The sequence below is a fragment of the Ambystoma mexicanum genome, chromosome 6q, assembly GCF_040938575.1.
Source record: "Ambystoma mexicanum isolate Mex_15411 chromosome 6q, UKY_AmexF1_1, whole genome shotgun sequence".
Taxonomy (NCBI): Eukaryota; Metazoa; Chordata; class Amphibia; order Caudata; family Ambystomatidae; genus Ambystoma; species Ambystoma mexicanum.
Genome location: NC_090937.1, coordinates 445,191,862 through 445,218,510, shown reverse-complemented (window position 1 = coordinate 445,218,510; position 26,649 = coordinate 445,191,862). Strand labels below are relative to the sequence as shown.

At 44.0% G+C, this 26,649-nt stretch overlaps 1 protein-coding gene across 1 annotated transcript in view; it reads left to right on the top strand.

The window, feature by feature from the left end:
- IFT74 (intraflagellar transport 74) overlaps window positions 1-26,649 on the top strand; it is a 1,698,810-nt gene that overhangs the window by 1,528,626 nt on the left and 143,535 nt on the right. The window contains exon 18 of the mRNA XM_069630923.1: window positions 20,352-20,477. Coding sequence (XP_069487024.1) covers window positions 20,352-20,477 — 126 coding nt within the window. The remainder of the gene's footprint in view (window positions 1-20,351; window positions 20,478-26,649) is intronic.

The following is a 26,649-nucleotide window of genomic DNA, read 5'->3' as shown; positions in this document are numbered from 1 at the left end:
CTTCCTGTGTGACAGAATTCTGTCAGTCCCCTCAAATCTCTTGATATAGTTTTATCAAAAACAATCTTCTCAATGGCTTTGTGTGTAGGTGAAGATGGAATCAACCACTTCTTCTTCCGTGCCTCCTCTGGGGAGAAAGGGCCATGTTCACATTGGTGGAAATGTTGGTTTTCTGTCCAGCGGTGAACGTTGGTACAGTGGTGCATCAGTGACCGCCATTTTTCAAGTAGGATTTCCACTGACCCATCACAAGTTTTGGAGCTCCACCAAAGATGGTTGCTGATAGACAGGGACCACTGTGAAATACTTTCCAAACCTTTTTTTTTCCCTGCAGCCGAGATTTTCTTATTGATTGATTTAGCAAGATGCCATACATCATATTGATGTTAAATATGTGGGAACTGCTCTCTCATTGTCTTAGCTATTGAAACGTGTCTGTCCGTGGTTATGAGGTCGATGTGCATTCCCCTCGATTGTAGATATTCCAATGATTTTATAAATCCTAGTTTCTCCATGGCCACTGAGGATTTACATTGGGACACCTGCACGACCACTGAACTCACAATTTTCTTACTATCCATGTCCTGAAAGTGGTAGGTGCAGTACTTGGGCGAAAATCCAGGGCTGTCGCACTGTCCATCGCGGGCTAGCCTGAATCGTTTGCCTTCGAATGTACTTTCTAGAGACAATTGTACAATTTTCCAAGCATCACTAATGGCCGGAAATAGATAATCATGTTGGAATTTGTAGTACTGCGTTTTAGAAATGAAATGGAGTCCCACAAACTGAAAGAAAGACTATATCTGTCTAAAACTGGACCCACTAAAAAGTGAGGCAGCTGCACACAGTAGATTGCCTGCTGGCAGTTTCCCCAGCATGGGTTGTGCAGACCATCAGAACGTATGATGCAATGTACAGGCGGCATGTATTTTGACGTTACTGCCTTGTGTTTGACGAGTCACATGAATCAATGGCTTCCCACATACTTCCCCTCTAACAGAATGCCAAAATTTCAGCATACTTATAATATCCATCAAACACCTGTCGAATACTATGTATTTGCCCTCTTTCATTAGACTGTCATCCTGCATCACAGTTGTTTCGGACTGCATCGTTGCGGACATATCACCAGAATTGAAACTAATATCGCTGATATCAGGTTCTGATGCGTCGGTGAATAGTTCTGGGCCTCATCACGACTTCGGCGGTAACCCTTAAATCCAGCGGTAGCGCTATTACCGCCGGATTTAAGGGTCCGCCGAATCAGGGCTTCGGCGAATTTCGCCCCAGCTCTGAGCTGGGGGGAAATCCAACGAAAATTCGCGCTATTACCGCCGGCGGGAAATCCGCCGGCGGTATTAGCACGAAGATTCCCCATTGAGCCCAATGGGGAATGGGGCATTCCCGAATGGGCTCAGTGGGGAATGGGGACTTACATTACCGCCAAACTCGTGATCCGGCGCTATTAGCGCCGGGGAGTTTGGCGGTAGGGCTAATACCGCCCGCGCTAATAGCGTTACCGTTACCGCCCAAGTCGTGATGAGGCCCTCTGTCATTTCAACATGTGTTACTTGAACATTGATGGGAGAACACAACAATGTCGACAGCTTTTGCTGGTGTAGATTGTGTGAATTGATCTGCGACTACTTCAGAGCTATCTTCAATACATCCAGTATCATCTTCTTGTGGTGGTGTAGTCGCACTGTAGCAATGGTCCAATAAAACTTCACTGGATTCTCCTGACACATTCAATTCATGTTCTGGCCATTGGACATGAGCATCTCGAGTCTGAACACGCCGCTCCTGAATTAATAGTTCCTCCATAGTCTAAATGGTCTGGCAAGCAACATCTCTCATTTGCTTCACTGTCTGTGAATGTATAGTTCGTACACTCACGGGTAACTAGAGGACAGATTGGAAAAGGGATGTTTAGTTTAAACATAAGATAAAGTATAATACAATTGACAGAAAAAAAACATAATATAGTCCCTAGCACAAAACGATTTCTAAAAATATGACCTGTTTATAACCAACCTTATTTTTGTTTCTTTTCTTTGCAAAGAACTTCAACATCTGCACGCTGTTGCTCCGATTAGTTTCCGCATGTCTTCCCTTCCTCTTGCGCTGCAACGACTATATTTTCTGGATCCGCATAGACAGCACGGAATGACGCTCCATCGACTCCCTGAAACATAGTACTTTCATTACTATGTATCACAATATTGAAAACATAAAACACACGTGAGAACGACCACACAGGTACATCTCAATAGCTAAACACAAATTAAACATTGTGTAGAACAATCAAACGACTAGTATTCGAGCTCTGATGATCTAGTTCGATGGAACTGTCAGTATCCATACCTCTGGCTCCGCATAGACTGCCATGAATGATTTTATTGGAGAGGGCGCCTCAGCAACTCCCTGAAACACAGTACTTGCATTAGTATGGTTTTCAATATTGTAAACATAACACACACTTGGTGTCGACGGCACAGGTATATATAAAGAGATAACCACAAATGATGCATTGTCTAAAAGAATCAATCGATATCTAAATATGATCCGATTTAATCGACTTATTTCTCTGATTTCTTAACATCTGCATCATCTACAAGGGATGTTGTGATTGTAGAGGAAGCGCCGTCGTCTCCCTGAAACACAGTACTTGCGTTCATAAGGAAGAAAGTATAGCAAATGAAATCACGTTATATGATCACGCTCGATGGAGCTGTCAGTATCCATACCTCGTGCTGCTGAAGAATATCTATGGATGTTGTAAATGTAGTGCGCACTTACGAAAGCTGTTGCGCCGATTCATATACGCATGGTCCCGCTTCCACTTCCCCTGGAATTACTTGAATGTCAGGCTCCGCATCAAGTGCAGGGGTTGAGGCTCCATCTACTGCCTGAAACATAGTACTTGCATTAGTAAGGATTACAATATTGAAAACATAACACACACTTGGGGTCGACCGCACAGGTACATATCAATGGCTAACCACGAATGAAACGTTGTGTAGAACAATCAAACGACAAGTTTTCCAGCGCTGATGATCTATTTTGATGGAGCTGTCAGTATCCATACCTCGTGCTGCTGAAGAATATCTATGGATGTTGTCAATGTGGTGGACGCTTCAGCATCTCCCTGAAAGACAGTACTTGCATTAGTATGTATAACACTAATTATAACTGAAAACAAACACCAGGGGACGACAACTAAGGTGTATATCAATTGGAAAGCACTAACCAAACATTCAGTAAAATAATTACACGACACATAAAAACTATTACTTGACATGCATAAAACAAGTCTGTAGCGGAATAGCTAAGTAAGATTACCTGATACGCGCTAGAAGTGGTTGATAACTGCGGGCACGTCACGGATGTAGAATGTTCTTGCTTCAGATTCAGTGGATAGTCAAGCAGTTGTAAAGGTAAATTATTGTTTGGTAATGAAATGCCAATATTAAAAATTGCCATGTAAGCCGACAGAATACTGGAGAATAATCCTATTGAAAATGCGCAATATAGCACAGTTCTCTGTGCCCATAAATAGATTTCCTTTGGGGGTTATAAAATTGAAAAATAATTTATTGATAAATGTCATTATTCAAAAAGCTATACACTCATATCAATATCGAAAGTATTACAAGGGACACAAAACCTAAAATATCAATTAATCCATTTGGCTAAATCCAGACACTTGACTCACCAGTGGCGGAATGTGGACGAATAGAGTTGGAATAGCGTTTGCGAGCAATTTTCGTGTTGTTCACCGTTTATTCTTCTTTGTTACCCAAGATGTGCCGTACATGTTCGAGGAAAAGTGCCGGCTGCAGATGCGGTATCAATCACCCCTCTTATCCTCAAAGACTTGTTGGACTCTACTTTCAAGCTCATCCAGTGGATATCCGCAATGTCTGACCCATTCTCTTATTCGATCAACAGTTTTAGGGAATACATGCATTGCAGTGCCTTCAGATTTGTCATGGGTCTTCGAAGGGCAACTGCTAATCGAACAGGCAGGCATTGTTGAACATTCTGAAAAGTAAATATCAAGATTATTATAAAACCTTGATGAATAAAAATGTCATAAAAAAGTAAATGAACCATACCATGTTCAATGCAAGGTTTGTTTTGGTCGCCGAAACTATACAAGTTCATCAAGTGCGGCTTAGTATTTGCATTACTTTCACAAATTAAAAAATGATGGACCTAAACTCTGAACATGTGACTCGTCCCTTGGATGTACTGTCTTGCACGAGAAGGAAACATGCTTACATTATAGACACGACCCGCGAAGGATGCAATTCGATGACAATTTACACAGATGAAAATAAATAGATCTATTGCTAGCATAACAATTGAAACTCAAGTCAATAGCAATGAGACCAATGAATATAGCACTTTTGAGTACTCTACTCGCAAATAGATAGAAATTAAAACATTACCGAAATATCACTGTGATACATGGCCTTACCTTGACCAACAAACAGGAGAACAAGTAGATGGCCACAGCTAGCACACTGACGAGTTTGCTCTAAGCGCTCACAGAAGTTCACAGATAGCACGACGACGAGCAGATTAGCATCGATCTCAGTGGTTCTCAGGTAGCACGTTCAGGAGTTGACTTGCAAACCACAAAGATGTTCTCATGAGACATATCAAGTGGTTTAAAAAGTATTAGAAACAGGGGTGTGTTTGTGAATGAATGACGTGTATATGTCGTGGTATTATGTGGTTTGCCGGGGGGGCGGCCAGCGTGAGGGGGGATCCTGGCCGGAGACACAGAGTCTGAGGAGGCCATGTGAGCGATGGCCCCTGGGCGTGGGATACCTTTTGAAGTGTACATGGGGTTTGGCACCTTGGCCGTTTGCGCCCCTGACAGCCCCCCATGGCAGCGCGCATCCCCGGGTGCGAACCGCCTTTGATAGAGGGGGGGTGGGATGGATGGGCGTGGGGCGTGCAGATAAGGCACAGGAAGACTGCTGAATGGAGACACACTTATGTGGATTGCAGGGGGGCGGCCAGCGTTAGGGGAGGCCTGCCTGGAGACACAGGGTCTGAGGAGGCCATGTGAGCGATGGCCCCTGGGCATGGGATACCTTTTGAAGTGTACATGGTGTTTGGCACCTTGGCCGTTTGCGCCCCTGACAGCCCCCCATGGCAGCGCGCATCCCCGGGTGCGAACCGCCTTTGATAGAGGGGGGGGTGGGATGGATGGGCCTGGGGCGTGCAGATAAGACACAGGAAGACTTCTGAATGGAGACACACTTATGTGGATTGCAGGGGGGGCAGTCAGCGTCAGGGGAGGCCTGCCTGGAGACACAGGGTCTGAGGAGGCCATGTGAGCGATGGCCCCTGGGCGTGGGATACCTTTTGAAGTGTACATGGTTTTTGGCACCTTGGCCGTTTGCGCACCTGACAGCCCCCCATCCCTGGGTGCGAACCGCCTTTGATAGGGGGGTGGGGTGGATGGGCCGGTGGCCGTGCAGGCAAGGCACAGGAAGACTCTTGAATGGAGACCCACTTGATTCATTTAAAAAATCGAAAAACAACCGTTGTTAAAATATATGTGGTGTTTTATTTTGTTTCTTATTTTGATGGCACAAAAATACAAAACTTTACACATTGTACAGGTCAGGTTGCAGCACTGCGAGGGAAAATCCCCTGTACTCACCGCTGTCCCTGGGGAAAGTGTCTTATGGCAGCAACGGCACAGGCGGGTATTACTCTTCGAACGCGGTGTCCAAGCCTCCCGTGAAGCCACCATGTAAAGGAACGATAGGCCACCAGCCTGTACCACCAGTGAAAAAGAATGATACAAACTGTTTTTAAATGACCAAGATAAGTTTATTAAACCTTTGTTGTCAATGACAATTCTTGTAACTAACTGCATTCGGCTCGGATAAATGCTATCTAGACACTGCACACTATTGAACGACTTTCATGCGTTACAATGAAATATAGGGTGTGCAGTCAAAATATCACAAAAAAAGGTCGAAAGACAAAAATATTGAAAAATAAATGTCGAAAAAAAAAGTCGAATTCCTCTTTTTTTTAATTATATATTTATTTTGGGGTCCGGGAATAAAAATAAATGGGTAAAACACAAACATTTTTTTTAAAAAGGGGGGTTAATGGGGGAACCCCCCCATTTCGAAAAAAAACGTCCTAAACAAAAATGTGACTTTTTTTTTCGACCTTTTGACTTTCAACCTTTTTGTTTTCGATTATATCACTATAAACCGAAATGTAGATGGCATTTTGAATATAGGAGACGACCATGAAATAGTAGCGGCATCACAACCAGAGTATACTTACTCGTTACTCGGATTACAAGGATGAACAGTCGTGCATAAGCACCATCATTATCCTCAACACGGACCGTGTAAGGCAGGCTGCCCTGAAGTCTGGCAGCTCGGTGATGCATTGCGGCCGTGGCTCGCCTTCTGAAATGTAGGCCACGCATCCCGAGTTTTCACAGCAGGAGCCGTTCTCGTTCTCGGTTGGCATTAGTTTGCACCGATTGCATGTGCACCAGGTGGAAACACCGTCCATGCGACTAGGTCCAGTGTCTTCATCCGTTGATTCATCCTGCCAACTGCCGTCGGAAGCCCCATCATTTTCGCATGTTTCCCTTTCCAGTAGTTCCTCCTCGGTATACTCGGGCTCGTACATGTAGGGCATTATTGTAGCCATTGTGTGGTAATCAAATTAAAATAATTTATTGCAACGGTACAGGTGTTCACACGGACTACATGCGGCGAAGGTAGCTGACCAGAGCACAGAAACGAGTCACAGAATACTCAAAGTAACACAGAGAGAGGAATGGAATCGAAAATCTGCTGCTGTGTGTTGTCAAACGGTCTGTTTATACTTATTGAGTAAAGAGACGTCCTGCCATTTCCATGGCGACACGTCATTAGCTGAAGCGCAACGAATGTTGACACGAGACGTGCTTTGGCGTTGTGAAATGGGCGGTACGTGTCTGCTGATGACAGGCTCAGGGGCGGGGCATATGATTTAGTGCCGCAAAAGCAGTTCACACAGGGCGATGCGGCAAGTGATAAGATTATCACAAAATGGCGGCGCCCTACTGCCTGTTTTCGCGTGTGTTTAATGGACGAAAACTCGGGTAAGGTCCATAGGAAAGTTTTCTAATATCGACCGACTTAGGCTTAAAAACACATGGGAGACCCGTAGGGCCAATAAAAACTTGCATCAATCCAATATTCACACCCATGCTCAGCGCACAGTGAAAACCAAACTGAAGCTGCCAACAGCACACCACTTATCTCACTTTCCTATTCCCTTTTTACCTGACTAACCCTCCCCTCCCTCTTGTTTGCAGATACGCCTGAGCGCCTGGGGACCAATTCTGTTGGTGCCGTTGCGCGGTACAAGTGCCTTTAACATTAGTGTAACCAGTAAGATAGCACCGCGGGTTGAGCACTTGCTGTCAAAGTATGTGTGTGTCCTACAGATCTCAGGTCCAAATCCCGGCAAGGCAAACTGAGCCTTTAACACTTCCGAGGTCTTTAAAAGAGTACCAACTTCAGTTGGGTAACAATAATTTTATATAAAGATGCTGTATAAATGACAAATTATTATCATTATTATTGCTACTACTTGATTACACTGCCTCAAATGCTCCTAGGCATAAAAGACCTAGCTGCTGATTCTGAGATGTAATAAAAAGTAATGTGGGAATCCGACCAGCTCCCTGCCAAATTATTACACCACGACTGAGGTCGGTGGAAGGAGTGGTGGTGAGATGTGTATTTGGGCCTGCAAAACCACGGCAAAGCTAGCAATGCTGAGATATCAGCTGTACATGGATCAAAGCACCTCTTTGGGAAATGTTACAGCTGCGCAATTTTAATAATTTACGAAAATCTTTCCAAGTTCCAGCAACACTTTTATAAGATGTAGAACTAGTTAACAGTAGTCAAAAGTGGATTGTCCACTGTCTTATGGAGGACATGATACGAATTGGAACGCAAGTTCGAGCGGCTGGCAGTTGTGAGCGATCTGAGCCCCAGAATTGGCACCCGGGCCGAGGTGGTGGGCGGGTATGGGATGAAGTATTCTGCTCTGACTATATTCTGCCAGAACTGGATGCTTGGAATTTGTGTGTGATTTATTCAATTACAAAGGAGGGTGGCCATTATTAATAGGCAGCAGCACTGCCCTGGTGGTATTAACTGGCTATTGATGGCAGCAGCTGCAAAATGGTGCGAGTACCTGGGCATATAAAAGCAGTTCGTGGCAATGCCTAATATTTAAATACAAGCCAAAACTGTTGGCTTTGACAATGCTTGTTTTCAACAGGACTTCAGTGAAGGACACCCATAGTTCTTATAAATCGAGTGGCTGAAGGCAGACCTAGTTAAGACATTTTTATTACACAAATAGAGTGTTTACAGCCCAATTACATTTTTCTTTTGTTTGAATGTAGTTTCATACAAAACTTTTATACAAACGAAGAAAGAAAAGTATCTCTTGTTGCTTCAAAACATTGTCATCATTCCGTATCTTTTAAAAAAAAATGTTTTCCTTTTCTTTCCCCCTTTTCTTCGTTTTATTTGCAATACTGTGCTTAGCTCGTTCTTTCGGCTCCTATCAATTTGTCCAAGTAATTAATTGTAGCACAGATCAGCATATAGTTTCTACCAGCAATTAAAGAATTCCACCATTCTTCACTGTCAGTATGGTATGGGACAAATCGCCCCAATGCAGTGGTTGGTTCCATAGTTAGTCGTGGACATTCTACGACTAAATGTCGAAGCGATTCCACGCTTTTGTCGCAGAAACGACAGATGTTGTCAGAGGTATTGGTATCATGTCTGAGGAATAACATTTCTTTAGTTGGTAATACATTGAGCCTCATTCGCAGGAACATATCACGATGGTATCTTGATGGAAAAAATTGAAGGAATTTTGGGACTTGATTTGCTGCACGCATGTCATGTTTTTGAAATAAACTTGATTTCAGCGACTGTTTAACTATGGTATTACTCCAATCATGATTGTTCACTTTCTATTTTACTGCGCAAGGATTATGGCACAAAAGATCTATCGATGCCCTGACATGATCAAGATTTTCAAGCACAGCTTTGGACCAGATTTGAAGCAAGCCATGTTGTGGACTCGAAGAGGATTCTTTCAAAATGTTATAATGTGCATTGGATCCCGGTAGTATCCATTTTCTGTAAAGGGAGAAATATTCCCATAGTATTGTTGCACTTAGGGATGCAGTCCAAAGCAGCTATAGAGACAAATTTAGGCAACCTTAAGACTTTACGCCAAAATTGTGCCTCTAATTTATCCCAAGTTTTAGACTCGATATTGAAACTAGCCTCCCCGCCAAAACTGATAGCTGCCATCACTTTTTGGCGATGGAACAAGATTACTTGCATCATTGTAAATTTCCCAAATTCACGATGTAGTTTTGCACCTTGGAGAGCGAAGGTATTCATCCTTACTTTGTATCTTCAGAGTCTAAACGAGGTCGCTTGCCTGTCGGGGCCTTAGAGGCCGTCTCATTCTTATGAATTTGAATGGAGTTTCCTGCTTTCTGAGTTGTAGAAGTCTTTCTCACTGGTCGCTTAAACATCAATACTGGGGGAGGGGTGGTCAAATTCCTGATGAACTTTTTTTGATGAATTTGATTTAGAAAGACCACCTACTTTCTTTATTTGGCCATCTTTCTTTTTCCCAGTTATTTAGGTTTTTTGGATGTTGAAGCTTCACTTTCTGGACAATTTTTATTTTGCATCATTAAAGATTCCAAAGGAAACTACCTTCGTCCCGTCTAGGGTAGCTGGAGGAATGAGCGGAACTGAGGACTTGTCTACTCCATTCATGGGCACTTCGATTTGTGCAGCACTTGCCGAATGAGACGCCATCTGGGGTGCAGGAGTTAAGACATCAGTAGACCGCAAGTTTAAGTTGGAATGCAGAATTTTGGAAACTGCAATTGTAGCATCCAATTGAGCAGTTGCACATGGAAAATGCATTGCGAGGTTGCCTGCAGACGGTTGAGATGGCTGCACGTCAGATCAATGTGCGTTTGGACTGATCACATTTGGACTTGGATCAGTTTGGGAAGCGCTGGGTTGCTTACTCTCTACTGAAGAACTTAGATCAGCAGTGGAGTCACAGGTATTGCCGCTCGATTCTGTACGGGGGCGGTCTTGCGAGGTCTGCTGGCGTATCCATTGCCCACATTCTAGTACTGCATTAATGAGTTCTGTTTTTTGGCGAGTTTCATTATAGGCCAAGTCGCTCAGTCTGTTTTCCCATTTGGTCGACTTCTGAGCTTCGCTATCCAGCCTACGTGAGGTCTGTTCAGCAAAGGCTTCATCAGTTGAAATCATCGTGTTCACCACTGCTAGAAGAGCGTTTTGTTTAGTCAAATCTTCATGCAAAGTTTCATACAACTTCATGAATGGTATCAAAGCAGATGAAGTTGCTGCCATGATATTATTGTAAATTTGCAATCCGGCTGTCACTGACAGGTGATGATTAGTATCTTCAGCCTCTTTAATGGCGGTATCTTCTGATGACTTGAGGCCTAAGATTGAAGTTTCTGGCCACTCTTTGTTTAGGCTTTGCATGTCGGTTTTGGCTAGAGGCATTTTCTCCGTTATGACAGAGGGTTTTGGAAATGTTCCTGAATTTTTTGGGTGACTTATTGTGGATCCATTACTTGGAGTGCTTGTCATATCACATGGCGGGATGTCACTTTCATTCACCAGCAGTTCACAGCTCTTGTGATTTCCAACAACAGAAGATCTTGGGAGAGGGCTATGGTAAATCATTCCTGGTCATTCGTGCTCTCTGTACTTTGATGCTGATACACTAGGACTTTTTATGGACTGTCTGATTTGCATAAAATCAGCTTTCAAGCGTTCAGCAAAGCGAGCCTCCTTCATGGCTGCATCTGCAAAATGAAAGCGTAACATCTTTTTGGTGACCTTTGATTTGGAAGAATTAGCAGCAACAGGTTTGAAACTGCTATGGAGCCCTTCTCTCAAGCTGCTGCACTTCGTAAGAGCAGACATACCCTTAGTTAGAGTCTTAATGGCTGCTAATTGAATGTGGGTCAGAGTTCGTAGCATCAGGCTCATCATCAATAACCACAGTTTGAAGATTCTCCGTCGGTTCGCATACACATGCTTTTAGGGCAGAGAGTTGATCAATAAGATCATTACCACTTTGAATGTTCGCACTCTTGAGTCCATCTAGGTCCTTCACCAGATTAAGCTGACAGGGCACCTGGTTATGTTGGTTGTGATTAGCTTTAGTCAACTCAATGTTTCCATATTGAGCTATTTTATTAGCTGGTCGCGTTTCATTGGCCGTGCGGATGGATGCATGTCACATTTGCTTTCACTATTTGGAAAAACAACTATGGCATCAGCGATGTGGCTTGCTTCAAGTAGTTTGTGGTCAGAGATCGCAATGTTCACATCAACAGGTAGTTGTGGAGTAGATAACTGCTTTTTTGTCAGGTCTGGGGATGATATGAATGTGGGCTGATGCTGCAAATTGGGATCTGTGTAATTAACACTTTCTTTGGAACTTGCAGCAGGCAAGCCCAGCACGCTTTGATTCAGGTTTGAAGCGTCAAGATTTACTGGACGAGGTTCATCAAGAAACAAGAGCAGACCGACGGGGCAGCTTACTGGGGAGGAGGATAATGAGGGATGGTCAATAAAATTTGAATTTTTTGGTGACATGCAATCAGCTTCGCACTCACCTTGGTTATGCACCTCTGTTGCAGTATTCGTGGCTGGTTCGTTGTCAGAGTCAAAGTTCGTAATCATGTTTGCCAGCCCACGTTGTTGTTGTAGTAATAGTTTCTGGCGAGTCAGTGGTCCCGCCTCCTGCATCCTGCTCATATGCCGGAAAGTTTTGCTTTCTGGTTCGTTCACGGTGTACCAGATAAGTAAGCCGCCAGTTAAAACGCTGACCAAGGCAGCGGCGTGGCTGTCAGAAAATTGGTATAGCTGATTGCACTGTCTGTGGAAAAGAACACAGGCGCAGGTTCCAGCCACCAGCCCAAACAGCGAAAACAGTAATGCGAGACGCCCTTCACTCCGTGATGGGCTTAACATTACATTAACTCTCAGAAGACTACTTTGAAAAAACACTGGCAGGCACTTTGAGTGCAAAGGTTGATGGAAAGGCTTGATAAAGTTAGCTCAAAGAGTTCCGCTGAGGAGGTGTTTTGGGCAGAAAGGGGAAGGAACTGGGTGGGAATGACCATAGGGATTAGCATTGTCACTGAGTCAATGCGTGGGTAAATAGGATAAATAACCAAACAACACCTACATGCTTTGTATCCCTCATCATATGTAATTTCTTCCTAGCTGTACTCTAATACAATAGTTTTGACTTATAGGTGGCGTTTTAGCACCACCTAATAGCCCAAACTAAAATATAGATGCCACATCCTTCATTAAAGTGGTGCAGTATTCTCATCCTGCCATTCATCAGAATAACGCACAAATAAGAAAAGTATTGTTCTCCCACAGAATGACACTTTTCTTGTTTTGCAACTACATCAGAATCAGTCCCTTAATGCGTATGTTGGCTCAGACCCTAGAGTGCAGTTCCTCAGTGTTTACTTAAAGTATACAAAATAAAGTTGCCCTTTCCTACACCCACAAATGCAAACACTGTAAGACTTGTGCAGTGCGGTAATGTAATGATGCTTTAAGGTTATCGGTCCCTTTAGAAGTTTTAGAAATGAAACATAAACCAAGAGGTAAGGTTGGACTTTATGGAATGGTGTCATGGCCATCCCGCCTACAGGGAATTCTTTGCTTCTGGAAGAAGGGTTTTTTAGGAAAGATGTGATGGTTCTATCTTTTTATCTCCAGGGTTGATCCATTTACCAGCAGGGGCATGAGAATCAATGCCCCTACTCATCTCCCTCGAGGTAGAATCTTGGGATTGTAGGAACTTTACGGGTCATGCTGCTTGTGGACCCTAGTTTCCTTCATGGTTTTTGGGGATTCTTTTTTCCCAAAATTTGTTACATGGCAGCTGTACAATGCTTAGGGCCATGCCTGGGCAGGGTTATTAGTCTGCACTTTACCATGCCTAACCTTTCCCGTTCCCTTTTTATTTTGACATTTTTAGACAGTGAAGTGAACCTGTAGGTCAGATTTTGGGCATCTCTACATACTATACAATAAAGTGCTTAGTTGTTAGTTGTTGGCCCATAAACCTAGGTGTAAGAGGATGTCAGTGGAGACTTTTCTTGGTGGGACGGATAGAAGTTTAAAGTAATATTATAGATTCTGTATTCTGTGGTGTTTGCATGCAACTCAGAATGTTTTTGGGATGGCGTGATTTCTCAGAGGTTGACCTCCCATCATTCATTTTCATTTTAAAAAATCTAAAAAGCCCAGGCGAGCACGCTCTCCCCGTGCAGATGGTCGAATTCCTCACATGCCCCACAGCCTCAACATGTGTACCACCATCCTGCTGAGGGGCTGGTTCCTCATCAAGGCGAAAGTACCGGCTGAGGCCATCTGCATTTCCATGCTGGGAGCCTGACTTGTGCTGGATGTCCATATCCCTGTTTGGATATGGCCCACCGCAAAAGCTTAGGGTTCTCCCTTTACATGGCCATTAACCATCGCAGAGGCCTGTGGTCCGTCTGGATCGTAAAGTGAGACCCAAAGATCTAGGGTTTCAGCTTCTTTATGGCCCACATGACCACCGCATGCGCCTTTTTTTCTACGACAGCCCAGTTCCTTTCCTTTTTTGTCAACCGCCTGCTAATGTAGGCGACGGGTTGCTCTACCCCTTCAGAGTTCAGCTGCGCTAACACTGCTTCAATCCAAAAATCACAGGCGGCTGTCTGGATAATCAATTCCCGACTGTAGTCTTGCACTTTCAGAACTGGGGCCCTGTACAATCCAGCCTTAAAATCCTGAAAGGAGGTTTGACAGGCGGGGGTCCAAGTTACCTTCTTTGGAATCTTCTTGGATGTTACATCATTGAGGGGCATGGCAATGGTCCTATACCCTCTGATGAATGACCAGTATTACCCAGTGAGACCTAGAAAGGCTCTCACCTGCGTCTGTGTGGTGGGGTATGTCCCAATCCTTCAGAGCCTGTACCTTTGCTTCGAGAGGTAGTTTCTTACCTCCACCGACCATTCTGCAGCACCTGAAGCACTTGTTTCAGGTGGGATACATGATCCTAGCAGGTGTGGCTGAACATAGCAATGTCGTCTAGATAGGCGACACTGAAGTTTTCCAGTCCAGACAAAACCTGGTTAACCATCTGAAAAGTGGCAGGGGCATTCTTCAATCCGAAGTGCATCACAGTGAACTGATAATGTCCTTCCAGGATTGAGAATGCCAACCTCTCTTTCGGGCCATCTGTCGAGCTAACCTGCCAATTACCTGCTGTGTGGTAAAAAGTACTCATGTACTTGGCAGCCCCGAGCTTATCAATGAGCTCACATGCCCGAGGAATGGGGCGAGCATCTGTCTTCGTGACAGAATTGAGCCCCCTGTAGTCCACACAAAAGTGAACTTCAGTTTTCCCATTACTGATCTTTTTAGGGACCAGTACCACTGGGCTAACCCAGGGGCTGTGGGATGGCTCTATTACTACTAGGGACAACATGTTTGAAACTTTCTCCTTGATGGTGTCCCTGACCTTATTGGACATCCTGTAAATCTCACTCTTCACCGGCATACGGTCTCCAGTGTCCACATCATGGGTGCTGCACCAATCTGCGCGACCAGGAGTCAGCGAAAACAGACCGCAAACAGTCCCAGTAAACGACGACAATCTGTCAGTTGCTGTTCTGACAGGTCCGTTCCAAGGTTGACACCCTCAACTGACCCATCTGTGGCTTCAGTGTGCAGGAGGTCTGAGACGGGATCGGTCTCATCCTCAGTCTCCATCAGTCACTAATGCCATGACCAAGTCATCCCAGCTATAATGGGGATTTAGCCGGTTGAAGTGAAAGACCCTGCACATCTGTTTAGGTCCTGTCACGTCAATGAGATAATTCACCTCACTGACCTTTTCCAACATACAGTAAGGCCCAGTCCATTTGTCCTGAAGGGCACTGGGTTTGACAAGCTCCATAATCCACTACCACTGGCCTGGATAATAGACTTTCACTGTGGCCTTCTGCTTCATCAGCTCCTGACTGGCCTTTAGATTCTTTGTTGACTGTTCCATGTACCTTGCCTTTCTAGACCGAAGGCCGAGTACATAGTCCAGCACATCTCATGATGGGGATGAGGGTTTGCTTTCCCATCCCTCCTTCACTAGACTGAGGGGACCTGGTACAGGGTGTCCAAACAGAAGCTCAAAGGGGCTAAACCCTACTCCGCTCTGTGGCACCTTCCTGTAGGCGAACAGAAGGCATGGCAGGAGAATATCCCATTTTCTCCTCAGGTGCTCTTCCAAGCCACACCTTTAGGGTCTTGTTGAACTGCTCAACAAGCCCATTGGTTTGTGGATGCAAGCATGTAGAGAACCGCTAGGTGACGCCACACTCTTCCCACATAGCCTTCATATATGCTGATACGAAGTTTGATCCCCTGTCAGAACCGACTTCCTTGGGGAATCCAACATGGGAGAATATCCCAATCAGAGCCTTCGCAACCACGGGGGCTTTGATGCTCCTCAGAGGGACAGCCTCAGTGTATCTTGTGGCGTGGTCTACCACCACCAAGATATATCGGTTCCCTGAGCTGGTTTGAGGATCCAAAGGACCCACAATATCCATGCCTATTCTCTCGAAAGACCGCCCAACCGCAGGTAGTGGAATTAAGGGGGCCTTTATGGCACCACCTGACCTGCCAGAAGCTTGACATGTCGGGCAGGACCCGACAAATTCCTTAACCTTTACGCCGAACTGCAGGCAGGAAAAGTACACCGACAACCGGTCTGATGTCTTAGTCACTCCCATGTGACCCGCTAAAGGAATTTGGTGGCATTGGGGAACCACCAACCTTCTGGTGTCCTCACCCTCAGAATCCATTGGCTCATTGTACAGGAGTCCATCCTCCCAGTACACTTTGAACAGTCCAGGGGCCTTGCCCTTAGCCTGCTCCTCCGCCTGCTTCCGCAGACCCGCCAGAGTGGGACACTCTGGACTGTGTAGAAGTCAGTCTGATCTGGGCCCCCAGCAGATGCAAATTCATCCAGCTTGGGGAGACCCTTCAGATATGTGCCCACCTGGTCCTCGATTCTCATATTCCTGCACGGTGCCACGCAACTCTGAAGTCACGGGTCCTCTGCTACCAAAGTAGGGTCCTCCGTGGCTACTAGCCCCTCTCCCGCAGGAGTAGGCGACTCAGTATTCTGTGGAACTGGACTAGGGTGTACCCATTGCCGGGTGACAGTGGTGACGCTAGCTGCGGTCTCGGACATTGATGTACACATGCTCTAGATAGAGTTGAGTATTATTGGGAACTGGGGTCTCTTTTGGAGATCTGGTACCGTTCCCACTCAGTGTAACCAATCCACATTTGGCCACTCCCTGGCCTAGTGGGAACATCTCCTCTCAGAGGGTCCACACTAATGATGGCCTCTTCCATAAGTGCAACATTCACTATGGCTTGCTTGGGTAAGCCCTTGGGTAAGCCCTTGCAAGCAGTATCCCCTTTCCTATAGCCCAGCTCCTACACGCAAAACAACCTTTGAGTGGTGAGAACGCAGGTGTCCCAGTGTTAGGGGTGCCTGCACTCTTCTTTTCAGTGTGCACAGCTGAACTAGAGTTTGGGGGTTTCCCTTCATTTTTTTGGGGACCTGACTTTCAACAGGATTGGGTTGGACCTTTGTCCTTCCCATCCTTGTTTACTTTTCTGCCCGTCGATTTCTCTTCCATTTTTGGTGTGCTCGCCTGAGCCTTTTTCTGGACTTGAGTACTCAAAACCTGTCAGCAGCCTTTGCAAGCTCCCTGGGGTCTGTGATAGTCGTGTCCACTAGATGCTGGTGTAGGTCAGCCTCACAATTTGTCAACACATGCTCACATGCAATGAAATTGTACATCCCTTTAAATGTATCAACTTTGTTATCAGTCACCCACCCACCCACTCAGATATTTCAACAACAAGTGTGTGAACGCTTCAAATGTCTGCCCATTTTTCTTTCCGAGCTCTCTGAAGCTCTTGAGATACTGTTCTGGGGTTTTACAGAACTTCCTGAGTAGGGCTGCCTTTATGCTCTCATAAACGGCCTTTCCAAAGGAGTTAATTGAATAATTGCACCAGTCCCTGGTGTCGGTAAGCGATTCATCAGATCTGCACCCCACAGTACCTCATCCACCTCCTGCAGCTGGAAAGCCAGCTCGAGCGCTTTAAACCAGTCAAGAATATCCTTCCCCACTTCATAAGCCTGTACTAAGTCTTTGGGATGTGCCGTCAGGGCTTATCCTAGACACTCTGATTTGAGCCACTACTGCTGTTCTCGCTAAAGGCGGACCTGTTGGCCTCTTTCTTCTCTTCAAGCGCCAGCTTGTGCAGCTGTATGGTGGCCCTGTCGGGCTCTGTGGTGACATTGTCCCACTGTTCCTCTAGTGCTAGTCTCCTCTCTTCGAGCAGGAGCTTTCTAGCCACTACCTCATTAACAGCCAGAACAGGTACTGGGCCACTTAGAGACTGTGCTGAGTCCTGGGACCTGCGGGATGCCACACTAGCCCCTGTCCTCACTGACACTCTTGAGTGTTGAGAAACTACACTTTCCCCCGGCGGGATGATTGCCGAGAAACCCTGCTCATGCGCTTGTCCTCGTCATTTACCCCTTCCGGAAGGTCTTGTCCGTTCGGGTACACAGGGCCTAGCCCATCCCCTGTGATCTTCTCCCCAACTGCCCTTGCTTCTACCCAAGCTTGGAGGCTGGTCAGCAACTCAGGTTTATTAACCTTAGTTCTTTGGCGAAGTCCCCTCGCTTGACATGAGACGCGCAGGACATCCTTGGCCACGCCTTTTATAGTCTCCATGTCAAGCTCCATGACTATTACAATACCTAGCAGTGACTAAACTTTGCCTGCAACAGTATGTTTATCGTTGGGTGACTAAACTGTGTGCAAGGCTCCAACCGATCCGACCCCCTGCCACCAATTTGACTAATCAACTTCCGGGGCACCAGTGGTCCAGGGAGGAATATTGGTTTCTAAACCATCAATCAACCCCACTCCTCTAGTACACCAGAAAGGATCCGAACAGATTGGAATACAAGTGAATTATAAGACGACCTTGTCCAATTTTTGGTAACATGGATGGAATGGCAGGCTTATCTCTGCCAGGTTGGGGGTCATTGGTTAGATGCAACACAGAAAAAATACAATTATTACCCAATGATAAAAGGGACTCTCCAGTCAAAGTTGTATACAAATATCTACTTTATTATTACTACAACAGACAGTTCTAGCACACTACAAAATACAACCCACCCTGTAAAGGAATACAGATAACAGACATTTTCACAAGGAAAAGGGAGGCACTCTGGATACTGACAGGAGGGTAGTCGGTAAAGTTATCAGTCTTACTGTTCAAGGTTATTCGGTTCCAGCATCAAAGGAGCAGAGGGTCGTAACTGTCTCTAGGGGCCTTTGGAGAAGGACCAGGGGGCAGAACCACAATATACCTGGTGCTGAAGAAGTTCTTGGTGCTTGACAGGGTTGAGGCGGTTTGAGGGCGCTTGACAGCCCTTGAGACAGAGTTAGTAGCAGGAGACAGCTGCGGGGGTACCAGGCGCCAGGAAGTTCGACAAGCGAGGGTGGATGGACATCTTCAGGCTATCCAATGTGGTGGCTGGGGGCCACGAATCGATGTCTCTGTGCTGGTTGGCGGATCTGGAATGCTGGTCGAGACGTCTCGGACGGCTCTAGTGACTGCGGTGTGACAACAGTCGGCGATGCAGGCAGATGCGTTTTGAGGACTCGAATGTCTCGAAAGTGTCCTTAAAAGATGGACGCTGGATGATGCTTGTGTGACACTCCTCCTAGCTTCTTTGCAGGGCTTGTATCCTTTCAAGGCAGTTGGGCCAAAGCTCAGGAGAGTGGTTCCAGGCAACGGTCTTGTCTTTTGTCCAAAGACTCTCCGGCACTTCCCACCTAGGAAGCTTGCTGGCAGAACCTATGCAGGGCACACTGTGTGCTGGATGGGTACCGGTTCTGGAGCTGCTGGACGGATCCTCTGAGTTTGGTATCTCCCTCTGTTCCATGGGAGATGTTTAGGGGAGAGATCTTGCTTCCCTCTTGGAACTCCTGGCCTTCCTTCACTGGCGGAAGACTGTACCTTCAGCCCAGATCCAAATGAGTCCTTCTTACTCCTTTCAAAGTCATCGGATTATCTGCTAAGTGAGGGGTTCAGCCCTCTTTGAAAGCCAAATGGGCACCAGTGATTGGTGCAGGCTAAGCCTACCTTAATGGACCAATCCTGGGTCCCCACCAACAATCTTCTCTTATGCAGGAGGTCAGGACAGACAAGGGGTGACAACACATACCTAAGTCCCACCCATCCTCCTGTCGGTTGTAGATCAAAGTGTCTCTCTGGTTAACTGAGCCCTCTGTGACTCTTGATTAAAAGCGCAGGTTTTCCTTGAAATATGGGGCGAGAGCAGACTTCTTGTCTCCCCCAAATCACATACTTCTTCCCTCTGAAAGGGGTCTGCTCTGCAGGGACATCTGCGGTAGCTGTAGGACCCAGACAGGCCATTCACTGCCTTCTACAGAGAGGTGGGAACTAGCTTCAAGTTGACACATTGCATACCTAAGGGGTGTTAGTCCTGCTTCCTGTTGTTTATCCGGCAACCAAGCCCCCTCAGCAGGCTTGCATCAATTATCTCGTTAGTATGCACTGCCACCAGCCGGATTAGACAAAGGGAAAGCAGATACATGGCGCCTTTGATTTTTAAATTAGTCTGCTCATGGCTGGAGGAAGGTGTGCCTTCCCCCTTCTTTGAATGCGTTGATTTACCTGTGGCTGTCCCCAGCTGAATTGACAGGGGAAGACGGCACCTGTAGGCTGTGTCTTCCCAGAGTACACGTGACTATGCGTTTTGTGCGGGAAGCAGATGAAATGGGTGCTGAATGGCCGCACACATTTCTTGTAGGTTGGTCACCCATCATTCATTTTTATTATTAAAAAAATCAAAAAAGCTCAGGCGAGCGTGCTCCCCCGTGCGGATGGTCGATCTCCTCACAGATGGTTAGGGGGAATGTGTTTTTGTCATTCTAATGCTTCCACTATAAATTTGGACATGTTTTAAGATTGCCATCATATTTTTCCTATCTTCTCCTTACTTATAGATATGATTTTAAATGCGTTTTTGCTTTTTCAACTCTTCAGAAACTCCAGGAAGATAAGATCATGTTATCAAAATGCAGAGACACTTTCAAAATCACACTGGAACAGCTAAATGCACAATATGAGTCTCTGAAGACGCAACTGCAGGAAAATGAGACTCATTCGCAGGTAATACAAAGAGCTGCCAACATCTCGAGTTTCTGATTTTGCCTCTTGCTGAGTCTGAATGAATTCAAAATGTAATGTTCGATCATGCCTTCAAATAGGAGATCAATAGTACTGGATACACAGAGGCAGACATTTTTTGCTAACTTTTTTGTCTCCTGATGAACTACATTCATACTTTATTATTTCTCTTCCAATATCTCCTATTTATTTTTCTGAAATATGATACAAAGTATTATAACTGCAATGTTGATTTTAAAATCTCTGTGACCTAAGCTTCTCACGCATTCACTATACAGGTAAGTATACTACAAATACACGACATTAATGTTTTGGTACATTTAGTGTAAATCATGCCATTACGTTTTAGATTTCGAATAATTAAAAGAAATCCTTAACACTTTAAGCATCAAGTAACTGAAGGACAGATGTCTTCTGAGAGTTGTGGGCCCCAATAATGTATTCGTCAGCAAAGGTTCCCTAAGCATGGCTCTAACCTTGCAGTTGCCTGCGGACTTCCTTGCTGTTTCTATCTTCCTCCAGTAAGTGGGGTTTCTTGAATCATTGGAATACAAATGTGGTATTTAATCACAGGCTCCGATTGACGATATGTGCAGCACATCCCCAGCATGCAATCTGTTGGAAAAACAGCCTCGCAAATCCATAATAATCCTGTCCTTCCTGTGTCATAATAGGATTTCTGGGCATTAGTCTTTTTAATGAGCAGGGTGCACTCACATTTTTAGAGTACTTGTTTTTTTTCTTCCACACTCGTTAGCATGTGTGTTATTTCTGTATCGATCTGGTTTGTAAAATATGTCTTTGTATCATCTTCATTAAAATACCATGATGTAATTTCTTTCTTTGTGTAACAGACAATTTGTCGAAAAAATTGTCAAGATTGGGATTGTAAAACCATGATACTATTGTGCGAAATATTGTTACTTGTAAGTGATTAATATTTCTCTCAAATTGTTCTGTGACTTAAATAAAATTGCACCAAATTAAATGCACGGGAAAGGCAACACATTACATTTATGGTAACAGGAAACGAAAGTATTACGAAACATCACATGATTGACAGTGGTGGGAAAGCAGACACTGTGGTTTTTTCTCTTTCAACAAATGTTAATTTTAACTTTTAACCTTCATATTAATTACCACAGATGTTGGGATCCTAGAACACTGTTAAAAAATAATAAAAAACAATGCATTTTTATAGTTTTGTATTCAGAGGTCATCTGTTGTAAACAGAATGTATACCGTGTTTAAGGTTGATGTTCAGAGGACTTCAAAGTTCACAGAACCAATGGAGTGCCTAGTTCACTGGATGACGTCTCCGTTTTAATTCTCAGCGCATTATTAGCGGAATCGCTAACCAATTGCCTTACACAGAGACCTTTTTTAAGTCGCAGCTCATACTTATTTGACTGTGTCAGTGTCATATTTGCACTTTCTTCCTTTTCTTCCTGTCACAGTAACACAACTTTTCAGTATGATGAGCTGCAGTACCTTAAAGGTGTGTAAAGACAGGCTGCTCGAATTTAAACCTGGTAATTTAGGAAACAAATTCGAGCCTAGATAATCGGGCAACCGAGGCTATCGGAGCCCATCTGCTGAGACTGCTTTGTATAAGTCATCAGGTCAGAAAGAACTGGCTCAGCCGCTGATGAAACCAGAATTGGCAAAGCCAACATTTTGGCCTTTTTTGTAGTCATCGGATCCACATTTTCCAGAGATGATAACTTGGCCACAAGATGGCAAAAGCTGGGAAATAGTGCTGCTAACTGGGCATATTCTTGCATTGCCTGTTAATGTCTACCTGAATTTGTATGTATTTGGGTTTTATAAAGTGCAACAAATGATGCGCTGTATGTGTAATTGAGGTTAACATATGAGGTAAGGGGGTTGCAGTATGTGTCGCAGGGTGTTCCGGCTATAGGGTTATGTTGTGATGTGGGAACGCAAGGGGCACCTCGACATGCATTGAAGAGTAAGAGTTTGAGTTCCTTCCAGAACTGCAAGAGCGTTGGCGGAGTCCAGAATGTCACCATAATATTGTTCCAGTAGGCAAAGGCATAGCACGAGAAGACCTGTTTCCTGTTTCTTTTCCATGTTTGGCAGTTTCAGGTTGACATGTACGAGCCTATATGAGCCTGTAAAAAAGCCAAAACTGTTGCCTTTGCCAATAATTGTTTTAAAACTGGAATTCAGCAGAAGGAACAGATGCAAGGGGACACATATTGCTTACACATCAAGTGCCTGAAGACACACTTGTTTAAGACAGATTTATTACATTAGGAGCTGGTTTATAGCGGCAGTTAAGCTATTACCATTCATGCAGCTTCTCAGAAAGCACAGAGCTAGATTCAAGTGAGCACCGAGGGAAAGGTAGTTGGTGGGAATGGCCATGGGCAGTCTATGGGTGGGTAAAATAGCATATCACACCCACAGGCTGTGTACCCGCCACACACACCTTCTCCCTCCTATCTCCATTTCCCCTGGAAATAGTTTCAGCTCATAAAATGCATTGCTTCCAGAGCCACCTCATAGCCAAAACAAAAACAAGAAACCAGATCATAAAATGTTGCTGAGTGGCAAAGTCATATATATTGGTGCACGGTGACAGATATTCAGCAGCTGGCAGCAAGAAGGAATATTCTCCATGTCCAGTACAAAAGAGACCTTTCTTTTCCTTAAAATAGTTTCTATTGAAAGTTTTCATAAATACAATGGTAATTGGCAATTGCTAATTGGGGGAGCCAGCCAATCAGGTGGCTAGGAACGCGGGCTTGAACTGCCGGTGTAAGCTAACGTTTTAGGCTGTCTGACAGCTGGCTCCCCCCGCCGCCATCTTCCCCCCACCTCCCATGTCCCCTTTTTTATTTTTAATCCCACTCCCAATTTACCTTATTGCGGCTGCGGCAGCAAGTGCTACCGCATCCGCACCTTCCTCTCTGTGCAGAATGGCCACCATGTTAATGGAAGAGGGGCTCTGAACGGAGCCCCGCCTTCCCTTTCCATGGCAGCCATGTTGGTAAAGGATGTTCCTTCCTACAATGGGACGCCACGCGCTTGTTATTGTTAGAAGTAAAATCCTATTTTTTAGCACCCTGTGTGCTCATTTGGTAACCCGTGGTGCCTAATGGCCTTAACACCAGATCCGGCCCGCTGGATCGGGTGTTAACGCCACATTAATGGGATAAATACAGTAATAACCAGAGGTAGAGGGGTATCTTGGAGAAAATTACAATTATGATAAAACAATTATGTGATATAGAATACATTAAAATGAGAAAATATTATTAGTCAAATCATGTGAGCATAGGAGATTGTTTGCTAGATAAATAAGGACTGACAGGAGAGGACTTACAAGACGAACACAGATATGAATAAGGTAAGAAGAAGGAAGGGGAAACATTATTTTCTGGAAGAAAGTGAACGTTTTCATGATAAATAAGCATTGAACACGTTCCATTTACTATAAACTGTGGGTAACGTCCTGGATGATAAAGCATGCATTTTTTCAATTCTGTGGAAATTACAAATGGAATTCCACCATAAATGATACAATAGTTTCTGTGCATTTTTCCAATTGGAAGCAATAAGATGAAAAGCAATATAAACAAAGAAATTAAATAACTCTGGTGAAGGTAAAGGTGACATGAAGGGATTCACTAATACACCAATCATAATATTGCATAGAGACATGGGTTCCTGAGTATTTCCACATTTGTTTCCAAAAGGAAAATATTAATTTGCAACTGAAAATTGAATGAACAAAATCAGCAGCAGGAGATTGACAAGAACACCATATATATATTATGGTTCAAGTTGGCAAATTTAGCAACCTTAAGAGGCGTCAGATAAGCTTTATGCAGTATACAATAATGTGATTGTGTAAGGTTAGCGGCAATTGACTTGGAAAAACACTGTTCCCAAATTTTTATCCAAACATCATGGGAAATGTGTAAATCCCAATCAGATTCCCATTTTAGAGTAAGTTTAAAAATGGCATGTTTGGATTGATTAAGGATGGAGTATAATTTAGAGGCTTTGGTGGAGCTGGAGTAGGAGAGTGCTTCTTAATATTTTGAGGGAACTTTTTGGAGTAATAAGTATTAGCTCTGCAAACCACTTTGTGAGTATTGAATAGGTTTTGAAGTCAGAGTCATTTAGATTGAATCGAGTACACAGTTCAGGAAAATATATGGGTATATTATTGTTGAATAAGTGTGCAACAATAAAGATACCAGCAGAGTACCATTTTTGTAGGTCTTCATGTTTGGGCCTGAACGGGAAAGATGTATTAAACCATAAAAAGGCAGAATAGAGGAGAGGGTGATTTTTAATACCAGGCTATTAGGTTGTCTTTAGAAAATGTGAGAAGGACAATGGAGCTATGAGCTGTGATTCCACTGTAATCCAGGAAGGGGCATTAGTTAATTGGAATTCATATGATAGGAATAAAATGATGTGTCGTAGTAGAAAGGATTTCTGTTATTTAAGAAAATCTGGGAATTTGACTCCGCCAGAGTTCTTACAAGTTTGAGTTGATTCAAAGCAATTTTGGGGATTTATTTTTCCAAAGAACATTAGAAAGAAGTTTATCTTTCGGTCAGAAGGTACCTGGTTACAGCACCGGGATCATAGAAAGATATCAAAGCATAACAAGTCCAAGAGTCTGTTTGATGGAATCCAACTGACCCCACCCTGATAGAAACAGAAGAGACCAATGATTAATAGAAGAGTTCACTTTATCAATAATAGCCTTTTGATATAGAATGAAGGTAGAGGGGGGTATCTTTGGCAACCGAAATACCCAAATATTCAATGAATGAGGTGCACCACGTAGTTCCATAGAGGCGAATGTTAGAGAAAATGCAAGAATTCGTCAAAAGGATGATTTCTGATTTATCAAAGTTTAACTTGTATCCAGAAACTTTAGAAAATAGATTGATGGTATACATTAGTGCAGGCATAGAGGTATAAGGAATAGATAAATAAAGTAGGACAACATCAGCATAAGCAGAGAATTTGGTACACAAGTCATTAATGATAATGCCTTGGATATTTTCATTAGTTGAAAAACTTTGAAGAAGGGGTTCCAGGGCCAAAACAAAAATGAGCAGGGATAATGGACAACCACGCGACATGGGAAATGATTTCGAAGAGGTATTATTGAATAAAAATATTAGTGGAGGTTGTAGAGTATAACAGTGAGATCAATTTAGAAAAAGTATGGCTGACCCCATGCCAAAATAAAGATTCAAACAAGAAGAGCCACAAAACTTTGTCAAAGATTTTTCTGCACCTAATGCCAGGTGGATGAGGGGATTTTGAGAACTTCGTGCATCTGAGAGGATATTAAAGAGGAGTCTGGTATTGGAAGAAGCATATCTTCCTTTGATGAACCCAGTTTGATTGGTTTTAATCAAATTCAGCATTATACTATTTAGTCTGTTAGCAATTACTTTAGCTAATATTTTTGAATCCGAATTTATTAGAAATATGGGGTGATAGTTTTTAACATAAGAAGGGTCTTTGTCTGGTTTAGGTAAGGAAATCAAAAGTGCTTCACCAAAAGAGCCTGGACTATAGCTTAAGGTAAGGAAGTGATTGAAAAGCTCAAGCAGTTTAGGAGAAAGCATAGCAGAAAAAGAAGGATATAAGTCCATTGGAAATCCATCAGGCCCGGGGCTTTACCAATTTTTAGTAGCCAGGATAGCTTTTTGAATCTCCTGTAATGAAATATGGGTATCAAACAAGGGGAGATCTACTGGGCGATGAGTGATTTTCATGTTATAGCGGAAGAAGTTGAGGATAATATCATTGGAGATAGTTTGGGCAGTCGAATAAAGTTAAGAATAAAACTCAAAGAAAACATTGATTTGTTCTGAATTACCAGATGGGGTGATATTTTCTTTTCGCATCTTAAGATAAGCAGCTAATAATTTAGATGTATTGCAACCTCCATAAACCATTCCTTTAGATCTAAGCAGGGAGGAGCAAGCTTTATTTGTGTTGTATTTATTAAATTCTGTGTTTAGCAGTGAGGGATTTAAATGTAACATCTAAAGGATTATTGAAGTAAAACAATTCTAACAATTTAATCGACTGGAGAAGATCCTGTGAACGTTTTTCATTCTGTTTCCTTTTAAACGCAGCAGATTGT